Raw genomic sequence first — 24294 nt, 5'->3', positions numbered from 1 at the left:
GGAATGATCAAGACACTAAGAAACTTATATTCTGGTTCTTAAAGGAATGACAAGTGAAATACAAGACCACTCTTTCCTACTCCTCTCATTTCTGCTAACCATCATCAGCATGTCTGGAAAATTGACCCTACAATATCCAGAGTCACCCTCTGATTTGCCATCCTGTCCAAAACTATTCAAAAACTACCAAAAATCAAATCAGACTGAATTTTATAATTTCTTCCCCATTCATCTCAAAAGTAATTTAAAGATAGGTCTATTTAAATTTTAATGAATAACAATATTTGAATGACCTCCCATAACCAGATGCACCGTTATGCATTTAAAATTCCTGTTAAAAATGGCCCATGGAAATGGATACCTGAGACTTGACACGTCTTGTTCTCTTTGGCAGAATATTCATTCTTGTGCCCGGCTCTGGGGAAGTTTGGACTTCAGTGCCAAGAACCTCAGGCTCCACTTTTTCCTTAAGATCTAAATTAGGCATTTGTACACCCTAAAGAATCAGAGCACAGAAAGAGAGCAGATTCACTGATAAGAGATCCGATTTGAGACTCAAGAAAAATAGTAAATTTCCAATAAATCCCTAATACTACATGAAACAAGTTGACAATTCTCCCACCAAATTGATCTATAGATTTAAGATAATCTCTATTCAAATTCTAGCAGGCTTTTGTAGAAATTGAGAAGCTGATCCTAAAATTTATCTGGAAATGCAAAGTTTTTAGAAATCATGGAAAAAAGGAACAAAGTTTGAGGACTTACACTACTAGGTATCAAAATTTACCATAAATTTTAATAACCAATGTCATCCAATAAATTCAATAAAAAAGAAAAGAAAATGTAAAAAGAATGTACTAAAAAGCTTTAGTACTCAAGACAACATAGTATTGGTGTTAGGGTAAACAAATAGATCAAAGAACAAAACAGAGACCAGAAATAAACCCACATATTTAAAGTCAATTGATTTTCAACAAAGGTGCCAAAGGAAATCAATGGGTAAAGGGTAGTCTTTTAAACAAATGGTGCTAGTACAACTCGATATTCATACACCCGGTGCCAATCAAAAAAACGTATATACCTTTACCTTATACTGTACACAAAAAGAATTCAAAATGGATCAAAGACCTCAACTAAAGGCTAAAACTAATAAATCTAGATGAAAATAAAGAAGAAAATCTTTGTGGTCTTGGATCAAGAAAAGATTTCTTAGTTATAACAGAAATGCCATCCACAAACGGGGAGAGAAAAAAGTTGACAAATTACTCTTCAAATAGACACCATTATAAAATGAAAAGATAAACTACAGACGACAATAAAATATTTGTAAAATCATTTTCTGATAAAGAACTTGTATCTAGAACTCAGAACAAGTATAAGATGAGAAACAACCCAATAAAAAATGTCTCAACAGACACTTCATAAAGGAAAATATACAGATGCAGAACACTATTAGTCATTAGAGAAATGAAAATGAAAATCACGAGATACCACTACACACCCACTAAAATGACTATAAGCAAAAAAACTGACAATACCAACTGCTGGCAAAGACATGGAGAAACTGGAAGCCTCTACATTACTGGTGCGAATGTAAAATGGTTCAGCCACTTTGGAAAACTGTTTGGCGGTTTCTTAAAAAGTTAAACATAAACTTACCATATAACCCAGCAATTCCATTCCTAGATATCCACCCAAGAGAAATGAAAACATATGTCCACATAAAGACTTGTACTTGATTTCACAGCATTATTCATAATAATCATAAACTGGAAAGAACCCAACTGTCCATCAACTAGTACATGGATAAACAAATGTGGTATAACCATCTATCATTCAACCATAAAAAGAAATAAAGTACTAATACATGCTAAAGCATGGATGAACCTTAAAAACATTAGTCTAAGTGAAAGAAGCCAAACACAAAATCATATTGTATGATGCCATCTAGGTGAAATTTCTACAAAAGGCAAAACTATAGAGTCAAAAAATAGGTCAGGAATTGTCTAGGTTTGGAGGTAGAAGCAGGAACCAACTATAAATGAACACAAAGGAACTTTTGGGGCTGATGGAAGTGTTCTAAAACTAGATTGTGCTGTATAATTCATTAAAGCTTACAGACTAAGTACCTACAATGAGTGAATTCTATGATATGTAAATTATACCTCAATAAAGCCGTTAAAAAATACATAAAACAAAGAGGAGGAATTTTTCCTAGCCGGTTTGGCTCAGTGGATAGAGAATCAGCCTCAGGACTGAAGGGTCCCGGGTTCGATTCCTAGTCAGGGCACATGCCCGGGTTGCGTGCTCAATCCCCAGTAAGGGGCCTACAGGAGGTAGCCATGAGTCTCTCTCATCATTGATATTTCAATCTCTCTCTCTCCCTCTCCCTTGCTCTCTGAAATCAATAAAAAATATTCTTTTTTTAAAAAAAGAGGAGAAATTTTTCAAAAAGTGTAACGGACTTTATTTTAAATAAAAAAAAAGCATTCCCATTAGCTTTTATTTTGTAAACCACCAAAAATAGCTGATTTTTAAACTACACCTTGCTCCCCAAAATCCTGGTACATGGAGAAATCTTTTTCAACTTTCTATGCACAGTCAACTGCTAACTTATGGTGAACACAGTCTAAAGTTTGTACATAGCAGACTGGCTTTATCTACACAAAAAAAAATAAAGTGATGCATCTCACCATAAGGCTGACACCAGACTGGAAAAGCTCATATGGGTAGAGAATTCTTTCATAGTGTGACTTCAAAAGAGACCCAGTTCCTTTTCCTGGGAGATATCCCAAGCGGCTACCCACTTTAGACCATTTCTTTTCTTTTGTGACCATTTCAAAACCTCCTTTGCTGGCAACAATCTGAAAATAAAATAAAAATTATTTAGGGAAAGAAAGTAGATTCGTGTACTCTTGACTCTACATCATACTTGCTAAATACAAAAATTATTCTGAGCCTAGAGTTCAAATTCCCTTTCAATAAATATTTGGCAAAACTAAAACTTGTCAACATTTAAAGTATGGAATGAGAAGATTATTTTTGGAAGTTTTAAACTTTATTATTTAATTAATGTTATTGTACCTACCTTAAATGAACCAGGCATTCAAAAACATTTAATGAATTTACACTTTGTACATTATATACCTTGAGAAAACTAAGCACATATATGTACTCCTTATCCTCAAGGACCTCAAAATATAGGAGTTAAATACAGACCAAAAAGAGGCATGAGAATAAAGATTACATATAGTACAAAAGAAACATAATCCCTGAAATTAGAAAATGTACCAAATAAATTTTAAATTTTAATAAAAATGTCAAGCAAATGGATTCAGAGGATATTTTGAAGAAGAGACTATGATTTTTCAAAAGGAGAGAAGTTTTACATGGGAGATTATAAAGGAACTAGAGGCCCAGTGCATGATTGAATCATGCACATGTAGGGTCCCCTACACGCTTTCGCTTCCAATCACGGGGGAGCTGGGTGCCTGTCCGCTGGTGCACCAGGCACCCAACTCCGCCACTTTTGATGGTCCGCGGCCGCTGAGGGGGGCTACCCTGTTGTTGAGGCGCAGGGGGCGCCTCTCAACGGCCACTGAGGGGGGCTGCCACGGACACCTGGCTACCCTGCCGTTGAGAGGCGCAGCTGGGTGTCCGCAGCAGGCCCCCTTAGCTGCCGCGGATCTCATCCCCTGCGCCTCTCAACAGCAGGGTAGCCCCCCTCAGTGGCAGCGGATCCGTGCCTCTCAATGGCCGGATAGGCCACCCCGAGTCCCGCCCCCCAGCCTCCCGCCGCCCAATCGTGGGCGTAGCGGAGTGATGGTAATTTACATGTTACTCTATTATTAGATAGGATAACATGGAAAGATCGGATTATAATATTAGATTTACTGAAATGTAGCATAGAATGTATTAACATAGTAAGTAATGAAATAAATTGGCCGATTTAGCTGATGCTCACATCAAACCTGGCATTGTACATAATATACATGTATCAAGCCCCCTATCTTCCAGAAGCTGATACTGTACATCTTTCACACTCTATAAAACAGGAGTGGGGAATGTCCGGCCACCAGGCCATACAAGGTCCAAGAAATCATTTGATCTGGCCCTGCCAAGCCATTAGGAGTGAGTTAACTAAATGTTTGTAAGTTGATAATTTTGTATGGTCTGCAAATGATGTTATAAATATCCAAATGGCCCTTGGCAGAAAAAGGTTTCCCACCCCTGCATATAGGCAGTTTCCAGTTTCACTGACAACATAATAAAAAGGACTGTGACGTAGTTATTTGAACTCAAAGTAATTTTCCTTTTTGAATATACATTACTATATTTTACTGTATCAAAAGACTTAGGAGAAAAATTAAACAAAGAATTACCACATGATCCAGCAATTCCATCTCTAGGTATATACCCAAAAGAATTGAAAGCTAGGATTCAGACAGATACTTGCATACGAATAGTCACAGCAGCATTATTCACAATAGCCAAAAAGTGGAAACAACCCTAATGTCCATCAAAAGATTAATGGATTAAAAAATGTGATATACACATACAATGAAATATTATTCAGCCCTTAAAAGGAATAAAATTCTGATACAACATGGATGAACCTTGAAAACATTATAAGTGAAATAAATCAAACCCAAAAAGATGAATATTGTATGATTCCACTTACATGACATACCTAGAGTAAACAAATTCATAGAGAAAGAAAGTAGAATAGAGGTTTTTCCAGGGGATACAGGGAGGGGTAAAGTTCTGGAAATGGACAGTAGTGATAAACAGTATCATAAATGGATAGATAGTATCATACCCTTCAGTTTCTCTTATCAGGTTGTACAACATTCTGAATGTACTTAATGCCATTAAATTATTTACTTAAAAATGGTGAGTTTTATGTTATGTATATTTTACCACAATTTTTTAAAGGCTAAGAGTATGTACTCTGGAGCCAGACTGACAGAGTTCAAACCCCAGCTCTGCCAATTAATAGTTGTATGACCTTGGGTAAGTTACATAATTTGCATTTCAGATTCCTCACTATTACTTAAAAAGTTATAATAATAGTACCTACACCTTATTGTGAAGACAAATGAAATAAATAAAACATGAAAGCTGAAACCGGTTTGGCTCAGTGGATAGAGCGTCGGCCTGAGGACTGAAGGGTCCCGGGTTCGATTCTGGTCAAGGGCATGTACCTTATTTGCGGGCACATCCCCAGTAGGGGGTGTGCAGGAGGCAGCTGATTGATGTTTCTCTCTCATCGATGTTTCTAGCTCTCTATCCCTCTCCCTTTCTCTCTGTAAAAAATCAATAAAATATATTTTTTTAAAAAACAAAACATGAAAAGCATCAGGGATGCCCAGGACCAAACCAGAGACGGTCGGAACTGCATCACCACCATTTGTCCACCATCCAGAAATGAAATACCGCCGAAACCGGTTATGGCTCAGTGGATAGAGCGTCGGCCTGCGGACTGAAGGGTCCCGGGTTCGATTCTGGTCAAGGGCATGTACATTGGTTGCGGGCACATCCCTGGTAGGGGGTGTGCAGGAGGCAGCTGGTCGATGTTTCTCTCTCATCGATGTTTCTAGCTCTCTATCCCTCTTCCTTCCTCTCTGTAAAAAATCAATAAAATATATTTTAAAAAAAAAAAAAAAAAAAGCACTTAGACCACCATCACTAAGCATAGCCACGCAACTATCCCTCTCCAAGCAGAAGACTAGAGATTTACTCTCAGAAGAGTTCAAAAATAAGGGACTCTACCCTAAGAAAGAAATAAATAAAATTATAGGATCAATCTAATAGTCTAATATTGTAACATCAAGGTACTAGTCAAAAATCCAACTAATAAAGGAGTTCAAATGGAAGAAATTGTCCAAGCCCAGCCAGTGTGGTTCAATGGTTGAGCATTGACCTTTGAAGCAGAAGGTCATGGTTCGATTCCCGGTCAGGACACATGCAGGAGGCAATTGATCATGTTCCCATCTCTCTCTCTCCCTCTTCCTTCCTCTCTGAAATCAATAAAAATATTTTTTTAAACTAATACAAGAGAAGTAATAAGAAATCACAGACATGAGTTCAGATTAGAGTTTTCAAGTGCAATAAAAATATTGAATAAAAATAAACACATAGCTATGAATATCACTGTGAAATCTCAAACCACCAGGAATAAAAATTAGGTCCTAATATCTTCAAGAAAAAGAAAATCATATAGAAAGGAACAAGAATTAATATAGCACCTTTCCAACAGTAACTAACACTAGAAGCCAGAGAAGACTATGGAGTAACTAGAAGCCCGATGCACGAAGATTCGTGCTAGAATGGGCTTTCCTTTCCCTGGCTGCCGGCACCACCTTTCCGCTCAGGCCCTGGAACCGCCTCTTTCCGCTCCGGGAGCGGCCTCTTTCTGCTCCAGCCCCTCCTTCCCAAGCTGCCAGAGGCCCTGAGAGACCAGGGGTGGGGCAGAACGCCTGCATCCCGCCACCGTCACTTGGTGGCTGAGTATGCAAATTAACCGCCATCCTTGTTGGGTTAATTTGCATATCACTCTTGATTGGCTGGTGGTGTAGCGGAGGTGCGGTCAATTTACATGTTTGTCTATTATTAGGCAAGATGTTTTCAAAATACTGAAGTAAAATAATTTACAATTTAGACTTCTAAACCCCACCAAACCACCAATAAAGTTTTAGAACATTTTTAGACAGGCCAAAAATGTACATGCCATTTACCTTCTTGCTCACTAAACTAGAAAAGAAATATTTCACCAAAATAGGAGTAAACCAAGTAAAACAGACTTGAAACATGGAAAGGCAAAGGGAATCTCCAGAATAATAGTGAAATGAAGTTCCAGGCTGACAGCTGACCTTAAGAAACAACAAGTCTGCACTGGAGCAGGAAAGAAAACTCCAGAGAAATGGCTCCGAGAAAATGAAACTGACAGATTATCTGATGGGTAAAAGCATACTGAGAGATTTACACTTCTGCTGAAAAATCTGAAAATAAATTTTTGATAGTTAAAAAAAATGTACAAAATGGAGAAAGAGATTATTAACTCCAAAGAAAATAAAAATTGGTATAAAGAAACAATCATAGCACGCCATAAGGCTGGAATACAAATAATATTTGTATTTATAGTCACAGTAATAATTTTTCATTAATAAAAAATTGATCTAACTACACTATAAGGAAACAGGGGACCTGGAATTTGTGAAGATTAAGGTTTCTTACACCCATTCCCCACTTCTAATAGCAGGTAATCAGTATATAATATTTAAAACTAAAAAATGAAGAAGTAGCATAATGAACATTTTATTTTGAAATATAAATACTAAAATAGGAAACAGCTAAAAGAATTGAAAGTGATTAGCTCTGAGGAATGGGAATGGGAATGAAAATGGAGAAGGGAGAATGCTGGTTTGCAAAATAAAAAAAAATCATCTTTTAAGGGCTAGAATAAATGTTCCTTGATGCACTGATTATAAACAGAAGTTGTTAATGTAAAACTCCAATAAAATACAGACATTCCAAATAACACATTTTGTTATCTAGATAGATAGATAGATAGATAGATAGATAAGCAGCTAATATGCAAATTAGCTGGGCATCACGACCAGAGGCTGCATCACGACCCCTCAGGAGGAGCTGTGTGCGCAGATGTGCAGGAGGGGACTGCGTGCCGCCCCCCAGCCCCAGCAGACACACATACACCAGGGGTGGGGGCGCATTCCGAGTGGCCACGCGGTGCTGCTCGGAGCACGCCCCCAGTGGGTGGCGGCAGCGGCTGGAGCAAAGCAGCCCTGATCCCAGATGCCTGGCAGCTGCTGGAGCAAAACAGCCCAGGTCCTGGGTGCCTGGCAGCAGCTGGAGCGAAGCAGCCCAGGTCCTGGGTGCCGGAGGGAAACCGGTGCCAGCAGCCAGGGGAAGGAAGGCCTATTCTTGCACGAATCTTCGTGCATCAGGCCTCTAGTAAAATAATAAGGGAGAAAGACAAAGTGATTTAACCAAAACAGGGAACCACCACACTGACAATTTATGATTCAGAAGACTGAAAATTTGCTTCCCATTAAAAAGTTGTCAAAATCAAAGTGTTTTAAAATCATGTGTATAACACAAGCTCAAAAGGTGTTCATCAACTGTCAGCCAAAAATTAAAAAAATTTTTAAAGGGCATACCTAACAACCTAACAATATCAGAACTCCAGGCCTGGCCAGTGTGGCTCAGTTGATTAGAGCATTGTGTTGTACATGGAAAGGTTGTGGGTTCGATTCCCAGTCAGAGCATATAACTAGGATGCGGGTTCGATCCCCCAGTTGGAGTACATACGGAAAGGGAATGGATCAATGTTTCTCCCTCTCTTTTTCCCTCCATCCCTCTTTCTAAAATCAGTAAGCATGTCCTCGGATGTGGATTAAAAAAAGGAAAAAAATATATATATCAGAACTCTCAATGATTTTGTAGTTTTCAGCCTGAGCTTCTTGCTACAAAGTAAAATGTCATGCTAATGAAATAATCACCCAATGATAGAGATCAGAATAGTGGTAACTTTAGGAGAGAGTTCTGACAGAAGGATATAAAGGACACAACTAGAATGCTGTAAATATTCTCTATCTTGATGTGGGTGGTGGTTCCATGAGTGTAGATAAAGATTGAACCCACTGACATTTAAGATTTGTGCATTGTAAAAAAAAAAAAAAAGATTTGTGCATTTTGCTCCAAGTTACACCTCAATGTAAAGAAAAATATTCATGTGAGAGGCAACAATCTCACTATGACATTTAGGGAACAAAAGTATAATAAACAAAATATCTATAAATCAAATCCTGTCTGCCTTTAAGTCAGTTTTATAAGCATTCTCAAAGGTTAGGGGAAAGAGATGTCCATGGAGACGTAAAGACAAGACTCCAATAAACCCTAGGACAATCAAACTTAACCTTTAATCAACATATTTTCAATACATTCTGTAAGTACTTAAATAAGATATACTTTATTAGCTATATTCTCCCTTTAAACAAAAAGGAATTGGATTTTTTTCAAAACAGTTAAACAATCTAGATGATGTTACATAGAATTGTGAACAACTAGGTATTCAGATTAGTTTAGCTCCAAAGCCCCTTCCTAATTTTGAAATCCTATAACTCTATAAAACCAAGAATGCAACCTAATTTACCATCTAATTTAAACTTAATATTTACCTTTAAATTGTTAAAAAAGAAAATTCTTAAAAGAAATTATTTTTACCCGAATGGTTCCCTACAAGATACAAACCCATCCCTCAAATTCACTATATTTACCCTCTGGTATCATAGGTTTTCATACACCTGCACTAGGTAATTCTCAGCACAGTGCTTAATTATTGACATCATTACACGACTGATAAAACAAACCTAGAACTACATTTTAGCATAAGATTATACTTCTGAGAATTTTTGGCATAAAACAAAATTTTTAGAGAATTTTGACCTGATATTAATTTTCAAATTGTATCGTAAAAAATAAGTTAGCCCTAGCAGGTTTGGCTCAGTGGATAGAGCATTGGCCTGCGGACTGAAGGATCCTGGGTTCAGTTCCAGTCAAGGACACATGCCAGGGTTATAGGCTCAATCCCCAGTAGGGGGCATGTAGGAGGCAGCTGAAAATAACAATAGTAATTTAAATATCATTATTTTCACTTTTTTCCTTGAAAGTGAAATCTTCCAAAATTAACTCTGTAATTTAAATGTGAAAAAAAAATTTATTTCAAGACTAGTGGCTCGGTGCATGAAATTCGTGTATGAGGGGGGGGGGTGTTCCTCAGCCCGGCCTGCACCCTCTCCAATCTAGGACCCCTTGAAGGATGTCCTACTGCCAGTTTACAGGGAACGGGCCTAAACCGGCAGTCGGACATCCCTCTCCCAATCCAGGACTGCTGGCTCCTAACCACTCACCTGCCTGCCTGCCTGAGTGCCCCTAACCAATCTGCCTGCCGGCCTGCTCACCCCCAACTGGCCGCCGCTGCCGGCCTGCTCGCCCCCAAATGCCTCCCCCCGCCAGCCTGATCACCCCCAACTGCCCCCGGTGCCAGCGTGCTCACCCTCAACTATCCCCCCTACTGGCCTGCCCGCCCCCAACTGCCCCCCTGCTGGCCTGCTCACTCCAAACTGCCCCCCCTGCTGTCTTGATCACCCCCAACTGACCCCCACTGACGGCCTGCTCGCCCCCAACTGGCCCCCCCACCAGCCTGATCACCCACAACCAGCCTGATCACCCACAACTGCCCTCCCCTCTTGTCCTCTAACCGCCTCTACCTCAGCCCCCCCACCATGGCTTTGTCCAGAAGAACATCTACAAGGTCTCCTGGAAGGCCTCCCAGCCTAATTAGCATATTACCCTTTTATTAGTATAGATAGTACATCAATCATCTATATATATAAAAGGCTAAGCAACCATCCAAACCGGTAGCTATGATGCACACTGACCACCAGGGGGCAGGCGCTCAACACAGGAGCTGCCAAGCTGCGGTGACCAGGCAGCAGTGGTTCTTGGGTGATGCACCCCGGAACCAGAGGGTCCGAAGGAGCCCTCGGGGGATGTTGGAGAGCCAGTTTCGGCCCAATCCCCGCAGGCCAGGCCAAGAGACCCCACCTGCCTTAGGGACCCTGCTCACTCCACAGACGCCCTTCAAGTGTGGCTGGCAGGGGAGGGACCATGGGAGGTTGGCTCCAGGGCATGTCTGGCCCATCTCGCCTAGTCCCACCCCGCTGGCCACCTTCTAATTAATTTCCTTTCAATGTGCACAAATCTGTGCACCGGGGCACTAGTAGGATATAAAAGGCCACAGAAATAAGTTGAGCCCTAGTCAGTGTGGCTCAGTTGGTTGGAGCATTGTCCTGTACACCAAAAGAATGAGGGCACAATTCCCTGGTAAGAGCAAATACCTATGTTGTGGGTTTGATCTGGGCGTGCACAGGAAAGCAACCAATCAATCACTGTTTCTCTCTCACATGAACATCAGTATCTCTCTCTCTCTCTCTTCCTTTCCCTCTCTCTAAAATCAATAAGCATATCCTCAGGTAAAGATTTTTTTAAATTGTTTTAAAAATAAATAAGTTGAAAAAAAGAAAAGAAAAAGAAATAAATAAATAAATGAAAAAAATAAAATAAAAATAAATAAGTTGATTTGCAATTCTTCAGATAATCAAGCTATCTTCACTCACAAATTCAAGCAATCATAAATTTTTATTATTGTATTAACAAAATATGTCTTCAAGATAATTACTATAAACCCTGTTGCAGGTCAGTTAGTTTTCTTCACATTAGATAATGTGAAGTTAATCTAAGTTTACCAGGTTAAACAAAGTTAACCTAAGTTTAAGTAAAAATTAGTCTAAACACTTTTTTTTCCTGTTTAGTCATTTCATACAGAAGGAGGACACAAACAAATCCTCCTCCTTCAAATCATAGCAATGTTAATCTATCCTATAAGCAAGTCTAAACACTTTAACGTTACGTTTGTGAGCTATTATTCATTCCACTGGATAATGCTGACCTCAGTTAACTAATATCACTACTTAGAGGTATTAATGTAAGTGATATGCACCAAACATAAAAATGTTGAATAACATCAACCTCTTTAACATACCAAATTTACATTAAGAAGTAGAAAAAAGGACAAGCTCAACATAGTACATTATACACTCAAGACAAGATAATATTAGGTTGGTGTCATTTCTTTTCCATTATTGTGTACAAGAGAGCCTACTAATCTGAGTGTCATTAAATACGAATCTCATAAGAAACTATAAAATAGATTTTAAAGATAACTTTTAGATCTCTCATTTCTATTCATGTTTGCAGTTCACTGTTAAACAAATCCTACATAGGCAGTGATGATTCCTTTTCTATCAAGTGTATTTGAAATTCCTAATTTGATAAATTCAGAAATTTAATAAATTTAGAAATGTCCCAATTTCTAATCCCAGTAAAAGCCTCACCTTGCTCAAAGCATACAGATCCAGGATTTTTCTCTCTACCACAGGGATCTTCAAAGTAGATCCTTGTAGTTCCCAAAATTTTGCTAGTTGATCCAAGAAGTCCAGTCTCACTCTCGTCATTGCCTAAGATTATTAAAATACAGAAATCAGAAATAAAAACCACATTATGGTTGAAAATAAATGTATTTCACTTAACAAAGGTATTCATTTCTCAAAAGAAATTCAGATTTTTCATTATTGCTTAGTCCAACCTTGTAAAGTAAGCTAATAATAAAAAAGCAAAATATTTCTAATAAACTTTATTCATTAAGGCAAAAAAAGTTACTCTAATATATGTGAACGGGTCTCATATTATCACCCAAAGCAATTTTCTGGATGAAGATGGCTTAAATTTAAGCTAACCAGGAAATTTAGATCAAATTATTCTGTTTCTAAGCATTCTGCCATTTCATCTGTAGATAACATGCTTAAGGAACACCAATTCTCTACCTCACTGATATTAAAATCCTTCATCAAGTATCTAATTACAAGAGACTACAGGAAAAAGATATATATTAAAATATCCAAAAATGTTTTAGGAGCATCAAGGGGAAAAAAGCCTCACATGATATAGTAAGCCTTAGCTAAGATTTCTCTTTTGTACGCTGAAACAGTTTTCCATCAAACAAAAAAATCTCCTAAAAATCTGGCAGACAAGAACAACAATATCTAAATAGAGATTAGTAATATTTAAAGGGAGATCTTAACAATTCAAATTAATTTTAATTAATTTAAGATTTTAATTTAAAAAATTAAAAATTAATTAAAACTTTATTCCCCTGGAAAAGTACTGTTAGCCAAAGGAGGGGGGTGGGACTTCTGAAAACTAGGTTTTTTGATAGAATTTATAAAACTATTTTCCAAAGATCACAGGAGGCAATCTTCCAATAGTAAAAAAAGCAAAAAAAACTTTTAGTAAAACAAGCAATGAAGAAAGTTCAACTTAAGAATTCCGGGTTTCTGAAATTAACTAAGCTGGATATTTCAACTACAAAAAATATGGCTAGAGATAATTTCCCATAATCCCAGTTAAGTGAAAAAACAGTATTAATAACCTGAAACTTTTTTTAATCAGAAACGTCCTTCCATTCAATCCCAATTTAACAATAACTCTGAGCACTGGTACATGAACTTCTCAAAGTTCTCTACCAAGAGCCCTAACATAAAAAAATGAATCAGGAGGCAGCAATGGCTATATAATACTCACTTCAAGTTCATTCAGGCGCTGGACTCTGGGTGTGAAACGAAAACTTTTTACTTCACATGCAAATGGAGGTTGCCAATCCTAAATAGAAAGATTTTTATTTTAAAGTATATTGGCATATAAGCAAGGAATGCATTATTCCTTCCCTCGATTTAAGGGATGAGTTATCAAAAATCATGATAAGAGAACTAATAAGTCTTCTTTATTATACAACAGAAAGAGTAATATTTTTAAATATATTTTTATTGATTTCAGAGAGGAAGGGAGAGGGAGAGATAGAAACATCAATGATGAGAGAGAATCATTGATCAGCTGCCTCCTCCACGCCCCACACTGGGGATTGAGCCTGCAACCTAAGCAGGTGCCCAGACCAGGAATAGACCCATAACTTCCTGGTTCATAGGTCAACGCTCAACCATTGAGCCACAACAGTCAGGCGAAAGAGTAATATTTTTAGATAAAATTACTTATCTCTAATATTCTTAATATTAAAATTTTTATCTATAAATCCTCAAATCTCACAAGTACCACTGTTTACATCCCACAATTATGCTTTCCCCAATTAGTCAAGTACAATGCAGTGAGCTCATATATCTCAATACAATGTCTAATAAACATTCAAGTTTACAAATAAAAAAGAAAGCAGAATTTGAAAGAAACAAAAAGCGTACAATTAAAGATTTAAAAATAATTTTTAAGTACTTATATAATTGGATATGGTTTTCATTCATGTATAATGTGACACAGCACTTTACAGTCTATGTTATATAAATGGGCATCCAAATAATTTTTTCAAAAGTAAGCAAACCCATAGAACAAGGACAGTTTCCAGATTGGAGATGCAGTATAACTAAATGAGATAGCACAATGCAAGCAGGGTTCTAGAGAACATACTTTGATTTGGCCTAAATATTAGTAAATCTATTTAAAAACCTGAGTAATCAAAAACATTTTTTCTTACCTTGGAAACTAAAGAAATCCACCAATATTGAAATTAAATTTTCATTAAGGTGAAATACAAAGAGAAGGTATATTATTTCAACTTTTTTTTTAAGTAATAAAAAAAAACTTGTGTTTTGTTTTGTTTTACCAAAAGGGACCTTGAACAGAATTTCTAATTCATGAAGGCAACAGTAAAAAATATGATTCAGGGAAAACTGCAGTGCTTAAGGCTTTGTCAATATTAGGTAATTTTGATAGAAAAATGTTAAATGAAGCTTTTGGAGGATGGCAATGCCTATAATCGCTCACCATAGCAACTATCTGTTAATGCTTTACTTGCAACTGATAGTCTATAATCTTAAATTCATTTAGCACAATGGGAGTAGCATGTCTGGATATTAGAAGCAAACAGATGGATCTATGTTCAAAATCTACTTTGCTACTTGCCCAAAATCATACATTTGATAAGTTGTTTAACTTACCCAGACCTGCCCCATCTGTAAAATGGACTTTAGTTACCTCCTAGAGCTTCAAAGAATATTAAATGAAATAGTTTGTAGGTGCTATATTAGCTCCTCTCTCCTCCCTCCCATCTTCTCTTTTTATTCACTGTGGTGCACATCATCATGGTAGTCTGTAGTGAGAGTAGATGCTTTTTAAAATGCAACACGGGTAAGAGTACTTAACATTTTAGTTGTATTACTGGTAGACAAAACATAAAGCAAGGTGTTCCTTTAAGAAGCACTAAGGCAATGGTTCCCAAACTTTAATGTGCAGTAAGAATCATTTGCGAGTACTTGCTAGAAAAGCATATTCTAGGTCTTCCACATACAGACACTGATCCGGCCCGGGAATGAGGCCGAGGAACCTACATTTTAACACGCATCAGGCTGACCTTGGTGCAGGTGCGCCAGGAACATCATTTGAAAAGCACTGGTCTAATGGGTAAAGACTCTTTTGACCTTGAACAAATCACTCAGCTTCTCGGTGCATTAACTGCCTCAAACAAGTAGGAGTAATTGCTTTCTCTACCTTAAAGATTGATGTAACTAACCTATAAGCAAAGCCGGTTATTTGCAGTAATTGCGATTCATAAATCTTTAATCCACCGTTCCTAACATCAAAATATTTCGTTTTCTTTCACGTCTATCACTGACAACTCTTCCTAAACCTCCATGTTTTCTTTCACGTCTATCACTGACAACTCTTCCTAAACCTCTATATTTATTTTAAAAATAAATGCTGCCCCTCATCTTCCCCAGGGAAGACTTTTTCATTGCAGCAGTAATTAGTCTGGGGTTCTTGTTTGGTGATACCATCCTAGAGGGACAACTAGAGCTCAGATTACTGTTTAAGAAACCTTAGCCGTGAGATAAGGCCTGCAAATATTTAACAAATTAAGCATTAGTAAGGCTTGGATAAAGAAAAAGCCGACGGAGGAGTTTTTACTCTCGTACTGTAATGACTGTACAGGAGTGTAGGACAGACACATCATGCCATAATATTCCCAACATCTCACCGGCCAACAAAAACCTAAAGCCTTTTGTTAGCCTTGCCCACAATCCAGGAAGAAAAGTATCAGTTCCCAAGTTCGAAGCGGAAAGGCCTCGGGGACACTACTCCCCTGTTCAGACAAGCGTACAAAAGACCGCAAAAGAAACCAAGGCAAAAACATCCAGAAACTTAGCTTCTAGTTGTTGAGAAATGAAGGAGGGCGAATATGAAAAGACAGAAGGACCGGAAGAGTAAAACTAAACTAAATGCATCGACTCCCCCACTCTCCTCTTCTCCCCTCTCCTCAGACAGGTACCTTGGGCGGTCGAATTTTGCAGATGCCCGTTTTCTCGGCCAGCGGCCGGATGCGGCCGATAAAGCTGAGGGGGTCTGTGAACTCTTCCCAGCTCGGCTCAAAGACCGGGCACTCCGGCGGTGGCACGAACTCCGCCGCGTAGCCCCCCGGCCCCGCGCCCGCCATGGCCAAGCCCAGGGGGCCCCGCGGGGAAGCAGGTGGGCGAAGGCTGGCTGAAGCCCACCGAACTCTTTCACGTCCCCTGACGGGGCCCGAAGCTCATCTTCTGGGACAAAAACTGCTCAACACGGGAACCGCAGAATCGCTTCCTCCTTCGTTTGTTATTGTTTCCTTCGGGGCTTCTCTTCACAGAGCTGGGACTTTTCCGGAAGTGAACGTGCTGTCAAATCCCTCCGCCACCGCAGGGACAGAATCCCTCCGCCCCAGCACGACGCCTCGTCCTACAACCTTCCTTCTCCCTCCCTTTCCCGGCAACTCAGAGTTGTTCCCGGTCTCCTTGTCCGTGAAAGTTCCGCGCTGTCCTACGACTTCAACCGGCACACCTGGGAAGTTCCATGATCTCTCCTGGAGGGCGGAGGGAAGCACACGGAAATGAGGTGAGACGCGCTCTTCCGGCGCGGAGGAATGTGTAATGCGCCAGAGTGCAAAGGTTCTGCTTCCGGTGTGCCGGGGGGGCGGGGGCGGTAAACCAGTTTCCCTTTGTGTATAAATGGACGGAAAAACAAGCCCGATCTAACCTCAGCCACCCTACCTCGCTGCTGCTTCACTTGCCTTTTCCCAAGTAACCTTTTCAGATTCTCTTGTTTTTAGCCCTTTGGCTCTTAGTGCCTCTTATAATAATCTCGGCCACTTTATATTGCCCCATCTCCATGGCAAGTTTGGGTGGAACCCCTGCCCCAAATCCTAACGGCTGGCAGAATTGCTTTTTGTCCACCTAGAAGCAACGGCTTTGAGCTTGCTTTTCCAACTGTTGCCAATCCCCAGGTCATCTATCTCAAGAGCAGCCACTTTCCTCTAGCACCACATCCTCCGTAATCCTTTCTCAGTTAGCTGTAAAAGCTATGACAACTGTTCTGACCCTGCTTGTCAAAAATCTCTGTGCCTGTGTCCATCTCCACTTGCTCCAAATTGTGGAGAATCATGCAGAAATGTCTAAAGAAACCATGAGAGTGTATTTCTTAGAATCAAATATTTGTGGAAGGAAGACTTAGCTTCCCAGGGCTGTTCTCCTCCCTGTTCGCTCTGAGCTTCCCCCCGGGACCAGAATTGCCAACTATGGCTGATGACTCTGAAATCTGTATTTCCAGCCTGGGCTTCTCTCCCGAGTTGTATCTAGCTACTTACTGGACAACCCCACTTGGTAAACTTAAAGTACCTTAAACTCATAGTTCTCCAATGTTTTTTTCAGTGTCTCCAGTTTCCATGAATGACTTCAACCATTTTACTCAGTTGCCTGCGCCAGAAATATAAAAATAATCCTTAACTCCTGCTTCTTTTTTTTTTTTTTTAAAGTATTTTTTATTGACCCCAGAGAGGAAGGGAGAGGAGGGAGTGATAGAAACATCAATGATGAGAGAGAATTAATGGGTTGCCTCCTACACACTCACTACTGGGGGTGGCGCCCACAGTCAGCATGTGCCCTGACTGGGAATCCAACGGTGACTGGCAACCACTGAGCAACACCTGCCAGGCACTCCTGCTTCTTTACTATCCATATATAATTACTAGAGGCCCCATGCACGAAATTCTTGCAAGGGGGGCTCGGCCCTCACGGCCCCGGCTTCATCTGGAAGGTTGTCCGGAAGGACGTAGGTCCTTTGGCTGTCCAGTCTAATTATTATTATAGATGTATCAAGTCTGGAGATTTTATCGCCTAAAAATCTTAAATCCATCCATGTCTCTCCATCCCTTTTATCACTTTCCTAATTAAAAATTTTTCTCACCTGAACTGTTGATAACAGCTCAGTTTTTGCACCTGTCAAATCCCTCTCTACTCAGTTGTCATATTGCTTCGTCTAAAAGCAGTCATGTCATTTTTCATCTCCAAATTCAACAGTTCCAAACTTTTTTACTAGTTGCTGCCCTACTCCCAAGCTTCATCTCTTGTGCTTTTCCATATACATACTACACAGAAATTATTGTGGTGGTTTGAATGCACCATGCTTTTTCTCACCTCTGAGCCTTCATAGGTAATGTTTCCTTCGTTGGAGCATATTTGTAGTCTTCGGATCCCAGTTTCCTATACCCCTTTCTGGCTAAATTTCTACTCATCCTTCACCTATCAGCTTAAAGATCACTTCCTCTGGAAAGCCTTCCCTAATGCTCTAAGTTTGTTTAGTGAGCAGCAACCTGTGCTTTCTTATCAAACTTTTTGAAATTACTTAATTACTTTCTTCCTCAGACTATAAACTATACGAAGGCAGGGGCAGTGTCTGCTCCATCTCCTAGAATATAGTACTTGGTGTTTAGAATGTGTGCAATAAATATTTGTTGAATTAATGAATTAATACATTCACCCAATAAATTCGCTTTGTGTTTGATTGCCTCATCTTATGTTTACATTTAATAAATTGTATTTGAGACTCTACTAGGATGTGATATATCCCTCCACTTGATTATAGCATCCAAAAGTTGATGCCCAGTTACTTATACCCACCAGTCTAATTTTCATACACAAACACTTTGAGGGGATATTTCTGCTTCAGTTAGCCTTTGTTGTGTAACAAACTACCTCAAAACTTTGTGGCTGAAAATGATAATTTTATTATTACTATTCTGTGAGTTGGCAATCTGTTCTCATGGCTTGACCTGTGATCACTCATGCAGCTATAGTCATCTAATAGCTTGACTGGAGTTGGAGGATGCACGATGATCTCACTCACATGGCTGGCAGTTGGTGCTGGCTGTTATCTGGGAGGTCTCAATTCACATGACTTCTCATTCTTGGTAGGGTTATAGGGCATTTTTATGGCATGGTGGTCTTCGTGTTCCTAGAGCATGAGAATGGAATCCTAGATCTAAAGTCTAGCCTCCAAAATGTACAAAATCACTTCTATGACATTCTATTAGTGAAGCAAGAGGGTGGTAAAATAAACTCTATTTCTTGACAGGAAGAGCAACAATACTACATTGCAAAGAGATATAGAGAAAGAAAGATGTGATTCATTGCATACAACTATGATTTACAACAAAATTTTAGATTTTTTATTACTTAAATTTGGACAACCATGTTATTCACACAAAAAGGAAAAATAATTAAATTCTAAGTAAAACAAGTAACAATTAAATAATTCATTTCATTAAACATAGAATTAAAATACAATGGTTTTGCTTTAACATTATTAGAGCAGCAAGGCCTTGATAGACCCTCAGTACAAACACAAACTCCCAAAAGTTTGTATTGTTCCTATTTATTTCCTATTATTCCTTCAAGTTATACTTATTATCTAAACTCTTCCTAGTAGAATATAAAATTATAAAGTAATGATTCTCAGTCTTTTTTTTAATCTTCACATGAGGGTATTTTTTCCATTGCTTTTCAGAGAGAGTGGAGTGTGGGACAGGGAGAGAAACAGGGATCAGAGCACGAACCCACAATCCAGGTGTGTGCCTTTGATCAGGAATTGAACCCGAGACCCTTCAGTGCCCGGGTCGATGCTCTAACCACTGATCCACGCTGGCCAGGGCAATTCTCATTCATTTTTATTTGCCTCATACTCCTGAGAAATCTGTAGCAGTCACACTAGCAGTGAGTCCGTATGAGAAGGGCAGTAAATATCTCTGCTGGGAATGGAAAAACCTCCAGTTGCTCCCACCTCAGATTCAGATGCTACCCTCACCCTCACACCCACCCCTTTGAGAACCACTATTGCAAAGATCCAAAACTTGTGTTTTATCAGCCCTTATGAGGGCATTCTTCACACATGATGTTAAATTGACTGTCAAGTATTTGGGTTTGGGGCAGTATAGTTGAGTATAGCTGTAGTCTAAAGGTGTTTTCATTATTTAAATAGTTCTTGAAATTAACTTTTCAGTGAAAATAAATAATATTAGAGTGTTATGTATTTATCTTAGTGCTAGAATAGAATAAAATGAATACTTAACTGTGGTCATCATTGGCTAGGCTGTGGTCTCTGGATTTTTTAAAAATGCAATAAAACTTCATAAATTTAGATTCACTGAGGGAGGGCTAGTTTTAAAGAGCAAAATTACTAACTTTTTAAAGAAAGGCCATTGTATTTTAAATATAATTTACCAGTGGTTCTTAAACTTTTTGGTTTCAGGATCCCTTTATACTCTTAAAAATTATTGAGAATGTTAATAATATCTTGTTTATATGGATTATATAGTATAGATGTTTACTATGTTAGACATTAAAACTAAGTGTTTAAAATATTCATTTAAAAACTAGAGGCCCGGTGCACGAAATTCGTGCACGGAGGGGGGTTGTCCCTCAGCCCAGCCTGTACCCTCTCCAATATGGGACCCCTCAAGGGATGTCCGACTGCCCGTTTAGGCCCGATCCCACCGGTGGGATCGGGCCTAAACGGGCAGTCGGACATCCCTCTCACAATCCAGGACTGCTGGCTCCCAACTGCTTGCCTGCCTGCCTTCCTGATTGCCCCTAACCGCTTCTGCCTGCCAGCCTGATCACCCCCTAACCACTCTGCTGCCAGCCTTTTTGCCCCCAACTTCCCTCCTCTGCTGGCCTGGTCACCCCTAACTGCCCTCTCCTTCAGGGCTGACCACCTCCAACTGCCCTCCCTTGCAGGCCTGGTCCTTCTCAACTGCCCTCCCTTGCAGGCTGGGTGCCTCCCAACTGCCCTCTCCTGCTGGCCATGTTGTGGTGGCCATCTTGTGTCCACATGGGGGCAGCTATATTGTGTGTTGCAGTGATGATCAATCTGCATAGTACTCTTTTATTAGATAGGATAGAGGCCTGGTACAGGGGTGGGGGCCAGCTGGTTTGCCCTGAAGGGCGTCCCGGATCAGGTGGGGGTTCCCTTGGGGCGTGGGGCGGCCTGAGCAAGGGGCCTGTGGTGGTTTGCAGGCCAGCACACCCCCTGGCAACCCAAGCAGAGGCCCTGGTATCTGGAATTTATTTTCCTTCTACAATTGAAACTTTGTAACCTGGAGCGGAGCCAAGCCTGGGGCTCCGGCTGCCATTTCTGTTGGGGTTATAATTGAAACTTTGTTGCCTTAAGTGGGTGGGCCCGGCCAGGGTGTGCGGAAAGCTTTGCTTCCCCTGTTGCCGGCGGCAACCCTGGCCTGCTGTCTCAAGCTCCATTCTGCCGCCATTTGTTTGAATTTGTTTACCTTGTATAATTGAAACTTTGTAGCTTGAGTGGAGGCTTAGGCCTGGCAAGGGCAGGTGGAAAGCTTGGCTTCCTCTGTTACCTAGGAAACCTTGCTCTCTGTGGCTGTAGCCATCTTGGTTTGGGTTAATTTGCATGCTCGCTCTGATTGGATGGTGGGCGTGGCTTGTGGGTGTGTAGGAGGTATGGTCAATTTGCATATTTGTCTATTATTAGGTAGGATAATAAACCCATTACATGTTAGGTTAGTCAGCATTCTCCAGAAAAACAAGACCAGTAGGATGTGTATAGAGATGGAAAGAAATTTATCATAAGCAATTGGTTCACATACTTAGGAAGGATGGCAAGTCCAAAATCTGCAGTGTTGGCTGGCAGGTTTGAGGCCCAGAAGAACTGACAGTACAGATAAAATCTGAAGGCAGTCTGCAGCAGATCTCCATCTTGTTTTGGGGAAGCTGGCTTTTTTTCTATTTAAGCCTTCAACTGATTGAATGAGGTCCTCCACATTATGGAGGGCAGTCTGCTTTACTAAAAATTCATTAATTAAATGTTAACCTCATCCAAAAACTCCCCAAGGTGACACATAAAATTAGCCATCATGCATGTGGTTGTTTTTGTTGTTGTTATTGTTGTTTTTAAACCTCACCAGAGAGAGAGCAAGGGGGAGAGAGAGAGAAACATTGACTTTAGAGAGAAACATCAATAAGTTGACTGGGAATCAAACTCGAAGCCTGGGTATGTGCCCTGATCAGGAATCAAACCGGCAACCTTTCAGTGCACAAGACAATGCTCAACCAACTGAGCCACTCTGGCCCAGCAGCCATCATACATGTTAATACAAATATATTTTATTAATGATAATATTTTCAAACAATCCAATCAAAAAATGGGCAAATGACCTAAATAGACACTTTTCGAAAGAAGACATACAGAAGGCCAAGAGACATATGAAAACATGCTCAAAGTCACTAATCATCCAAGAGATGCAAATCAAAACAACAATGAGGTACCATCTCACACCTTGTCAGAATGGCTATCATCAACAAATCAACAACAAGTGCTGGTGAGGATGTGGAGAAAAAGGAACCCTCCTGCACTGCTGATGGGAATGCAGACTGGTGCAGCCACTGTGGAAGACAGTATGGAGTTTCCTCAAAAAGTTAAAAATGGAACTCCCATTTGACCCAGTGATCCCACTTGTAGGACTATATCCCAAGAAACCAGAAACACCAATCAGAAAGGATATATGCACCCCTATGTTCATAGCAGCACAATTTACAATAGCTAAGATTTGGAAACAACCTAAGTGCCCATCAGCAGATGAGTGGATTAGAAAACTGTGGTACATCTACACAATGGAATACTACCCTGCTATAAAAAAAAGAAAAAGAAACTTTTACCATTTGCAACAACATAGATGGAACTGGAGAGCATTATGCTAAGCGAAATAAGCCAGTCAGAGAAAGATAAATATCACATGATCACATTCATATATGAGATATAATAATGAACATAATTTGATGAACAAGAATAGATCCAGAGACAAATGGCAGGGGAGGGGGTGGTTAGAGAGCAACCAAAGGACTTGTATGCATGCATATTAGCATAACCAATGAGGCGGTGGGGGCTTTTCTGGGGTGGGAATGGCTGGGGGCGGGGGTCAAGTGGGAAAAAAGGAGACATATGTAAAACTTTAGGCAACAAAAAAATAAAATAAAATAATCATAATATTTTCAAATAAATGTAATGAGAAGTGTGGCATTTATTTACATTTTTGAAAATTTTTTAAATGTTCAACTTAGTGAGATCGAGCTGGATTCTCATATCTGTTTCTGCTTTCAATCTGTTGTGATATGTTTTGGTTGAAATATATGAAGAAAATCCAGAATCACACAAATGGGTAGTTGAAAAAAGAGGAAAATATATTTTAAATATTTAGCCTTTTCACTAATATTCTACTTTATACAGTGTTTTCTATATATTGGCTCACAGTTTGGAAGTTAGAGCATAGAAAAAAACAAGAAAGTTATTGGCCAGCTTCCACATCATACTACAAAGCATGGGAAAAAAGGGAATCTATGTCAATGTTGGAGAATTGTACAATGTGTATTGAAAAATTTAAAGTGAAGGATGTTTTCAGAATTTGCCATGCAAGCATATTTTTCATAGAATTTGCGTTGACCCATGGCTTTTGGATCATCACACATGTCCAATGTGTAAACTTGATGTCATCAGAGTCCTGGGATGTTGGGGAGAGCTTGAGGATGTTCAGGAGATGTCCACTCCAGAATCAGGCCCTGGAAGTGTTTTGGCTGCAATCTGAGAATTACTGCACAAGGCTAAGACAGAAGTTAGGAGCAATTCACCATTGTCCTCCACTAATCTGTGCCAAAGTGTGATGCCAGTTGTAAAGAAAATGCAGGTAAAAACTAACAGCCTACTAGAAACAGGCAGGAACAACCTTCAGGAGAACCAGTCTCTAGCACACTTCCCACTGACAGCAGCATCAACAGAGCTTTGAATTAAAAGAAATTTTATATTTATTACTTTAGTACATCGTTTGTGTATTTGAAAATATGTACATTCTTGACCTTTCAGGTTCTAATTTGATGTACAAAAGGCTAGATATTTTATTTTTAAAGAGAATTTTTTATTAGTCTTCATATAGTATTTATCTACTAAAATATATTGTTTATGATTAATATGTTATTTCAGACTATTCAGAGATTACTAGGGAAGGCACTCTAATATAAAGGACGGTGATGTTTCTAAAATACTAGACTAGCTCCTACTGTACTATATAAACAAGAGCAATTTTGTCTCTCAAGGATGAATTTAAGCCTAGGTAAAGTGGAATTGTGTTATTAAATTCTGTAATTGATCAGTTCAGTTTTCCCTGGAGGAAATACTTTTTAGAATATTAAACTTAAAAATGAGATGAGAGAAATCTATAGCTTTCTTGCACCTGGATATTATTTAGAGAGATTTAAAAATCTGAGAACATTT

General features: G+C 39.4%; 1 protein-coding gene and 1 non-coding gene across 5 annotated transcripts in view; both read right to left on the bottom strand.

Annotated features, from left to right (window-relative positions):
- KDM5A (lysine demethylase 5A) overlaps window positions 1-16522 on the bottom strand; it is a 103702-nt gene extending 87180 nt beyond the window's left edge. Inside the window, exons 1-5 of one of the 4 annotated variants that reach the window (XM_054718773.1) lie at window positions 15974-16522; window positions 13225-13302; window positions 11979-12101; window positions 2694-2864; window positions 362-496 (exon numbers count right to left, since the gene is read on the bottom strand). In XM_054718773.1, the coding sequence (XP_054574748.1) occupies window positions 362-496; window positions 2694-2864; window positions 11979-12101; window positions 13225-13302; window positions 15974-16138 (672 nt within the window). In that variant the 5' untranslated portion in view covers window positions 16139-16522. The remainder of the gene's footprint in view (window positions 1-361; window positions 497-2693; window positions 2865-11978; window positions 12102-13224; window positions 13303-15973) is intronic. The other 3 variants (XM_054718771.1, XM_054718774.1, XM_054718772.1) reach the window with 3 other exon arrangements.
- LOC114229323 (small nucleolar RNA SNORA29) lies at window positions 11383-11526 on the bottom strand. Its single transcript, XR_003615412.1, has one exon. It is a non-coding gene; the product is annotated as a small nucleolar RNA SNORA29 (small nucleolar RNA).
- Window positions 16523-24294: the final 7772 nt, after the last annotated feature.

The sequence above is a fragment of the Eptesicus fuscus genome, chromosome 7 (genome assembly GCF_027574615.1).
Source record: "Eptesicus fuscus isolate TK198812 chromosome 7, DD_ASM_mEF_20220401, whole genome shotgun sequence".
Lineage (NCBI taxonomy): Eukaryota > Metazoa > Chordata > Mammalia > Chiroptera > Vespertilionidae > Eptesicus > Eptesicus fuscus.
The sequence above is the reverse complement of the archived record's forward strand: the minus strand, read 5'-3'. Positions and strand labels throughout refer to the sequence as shown.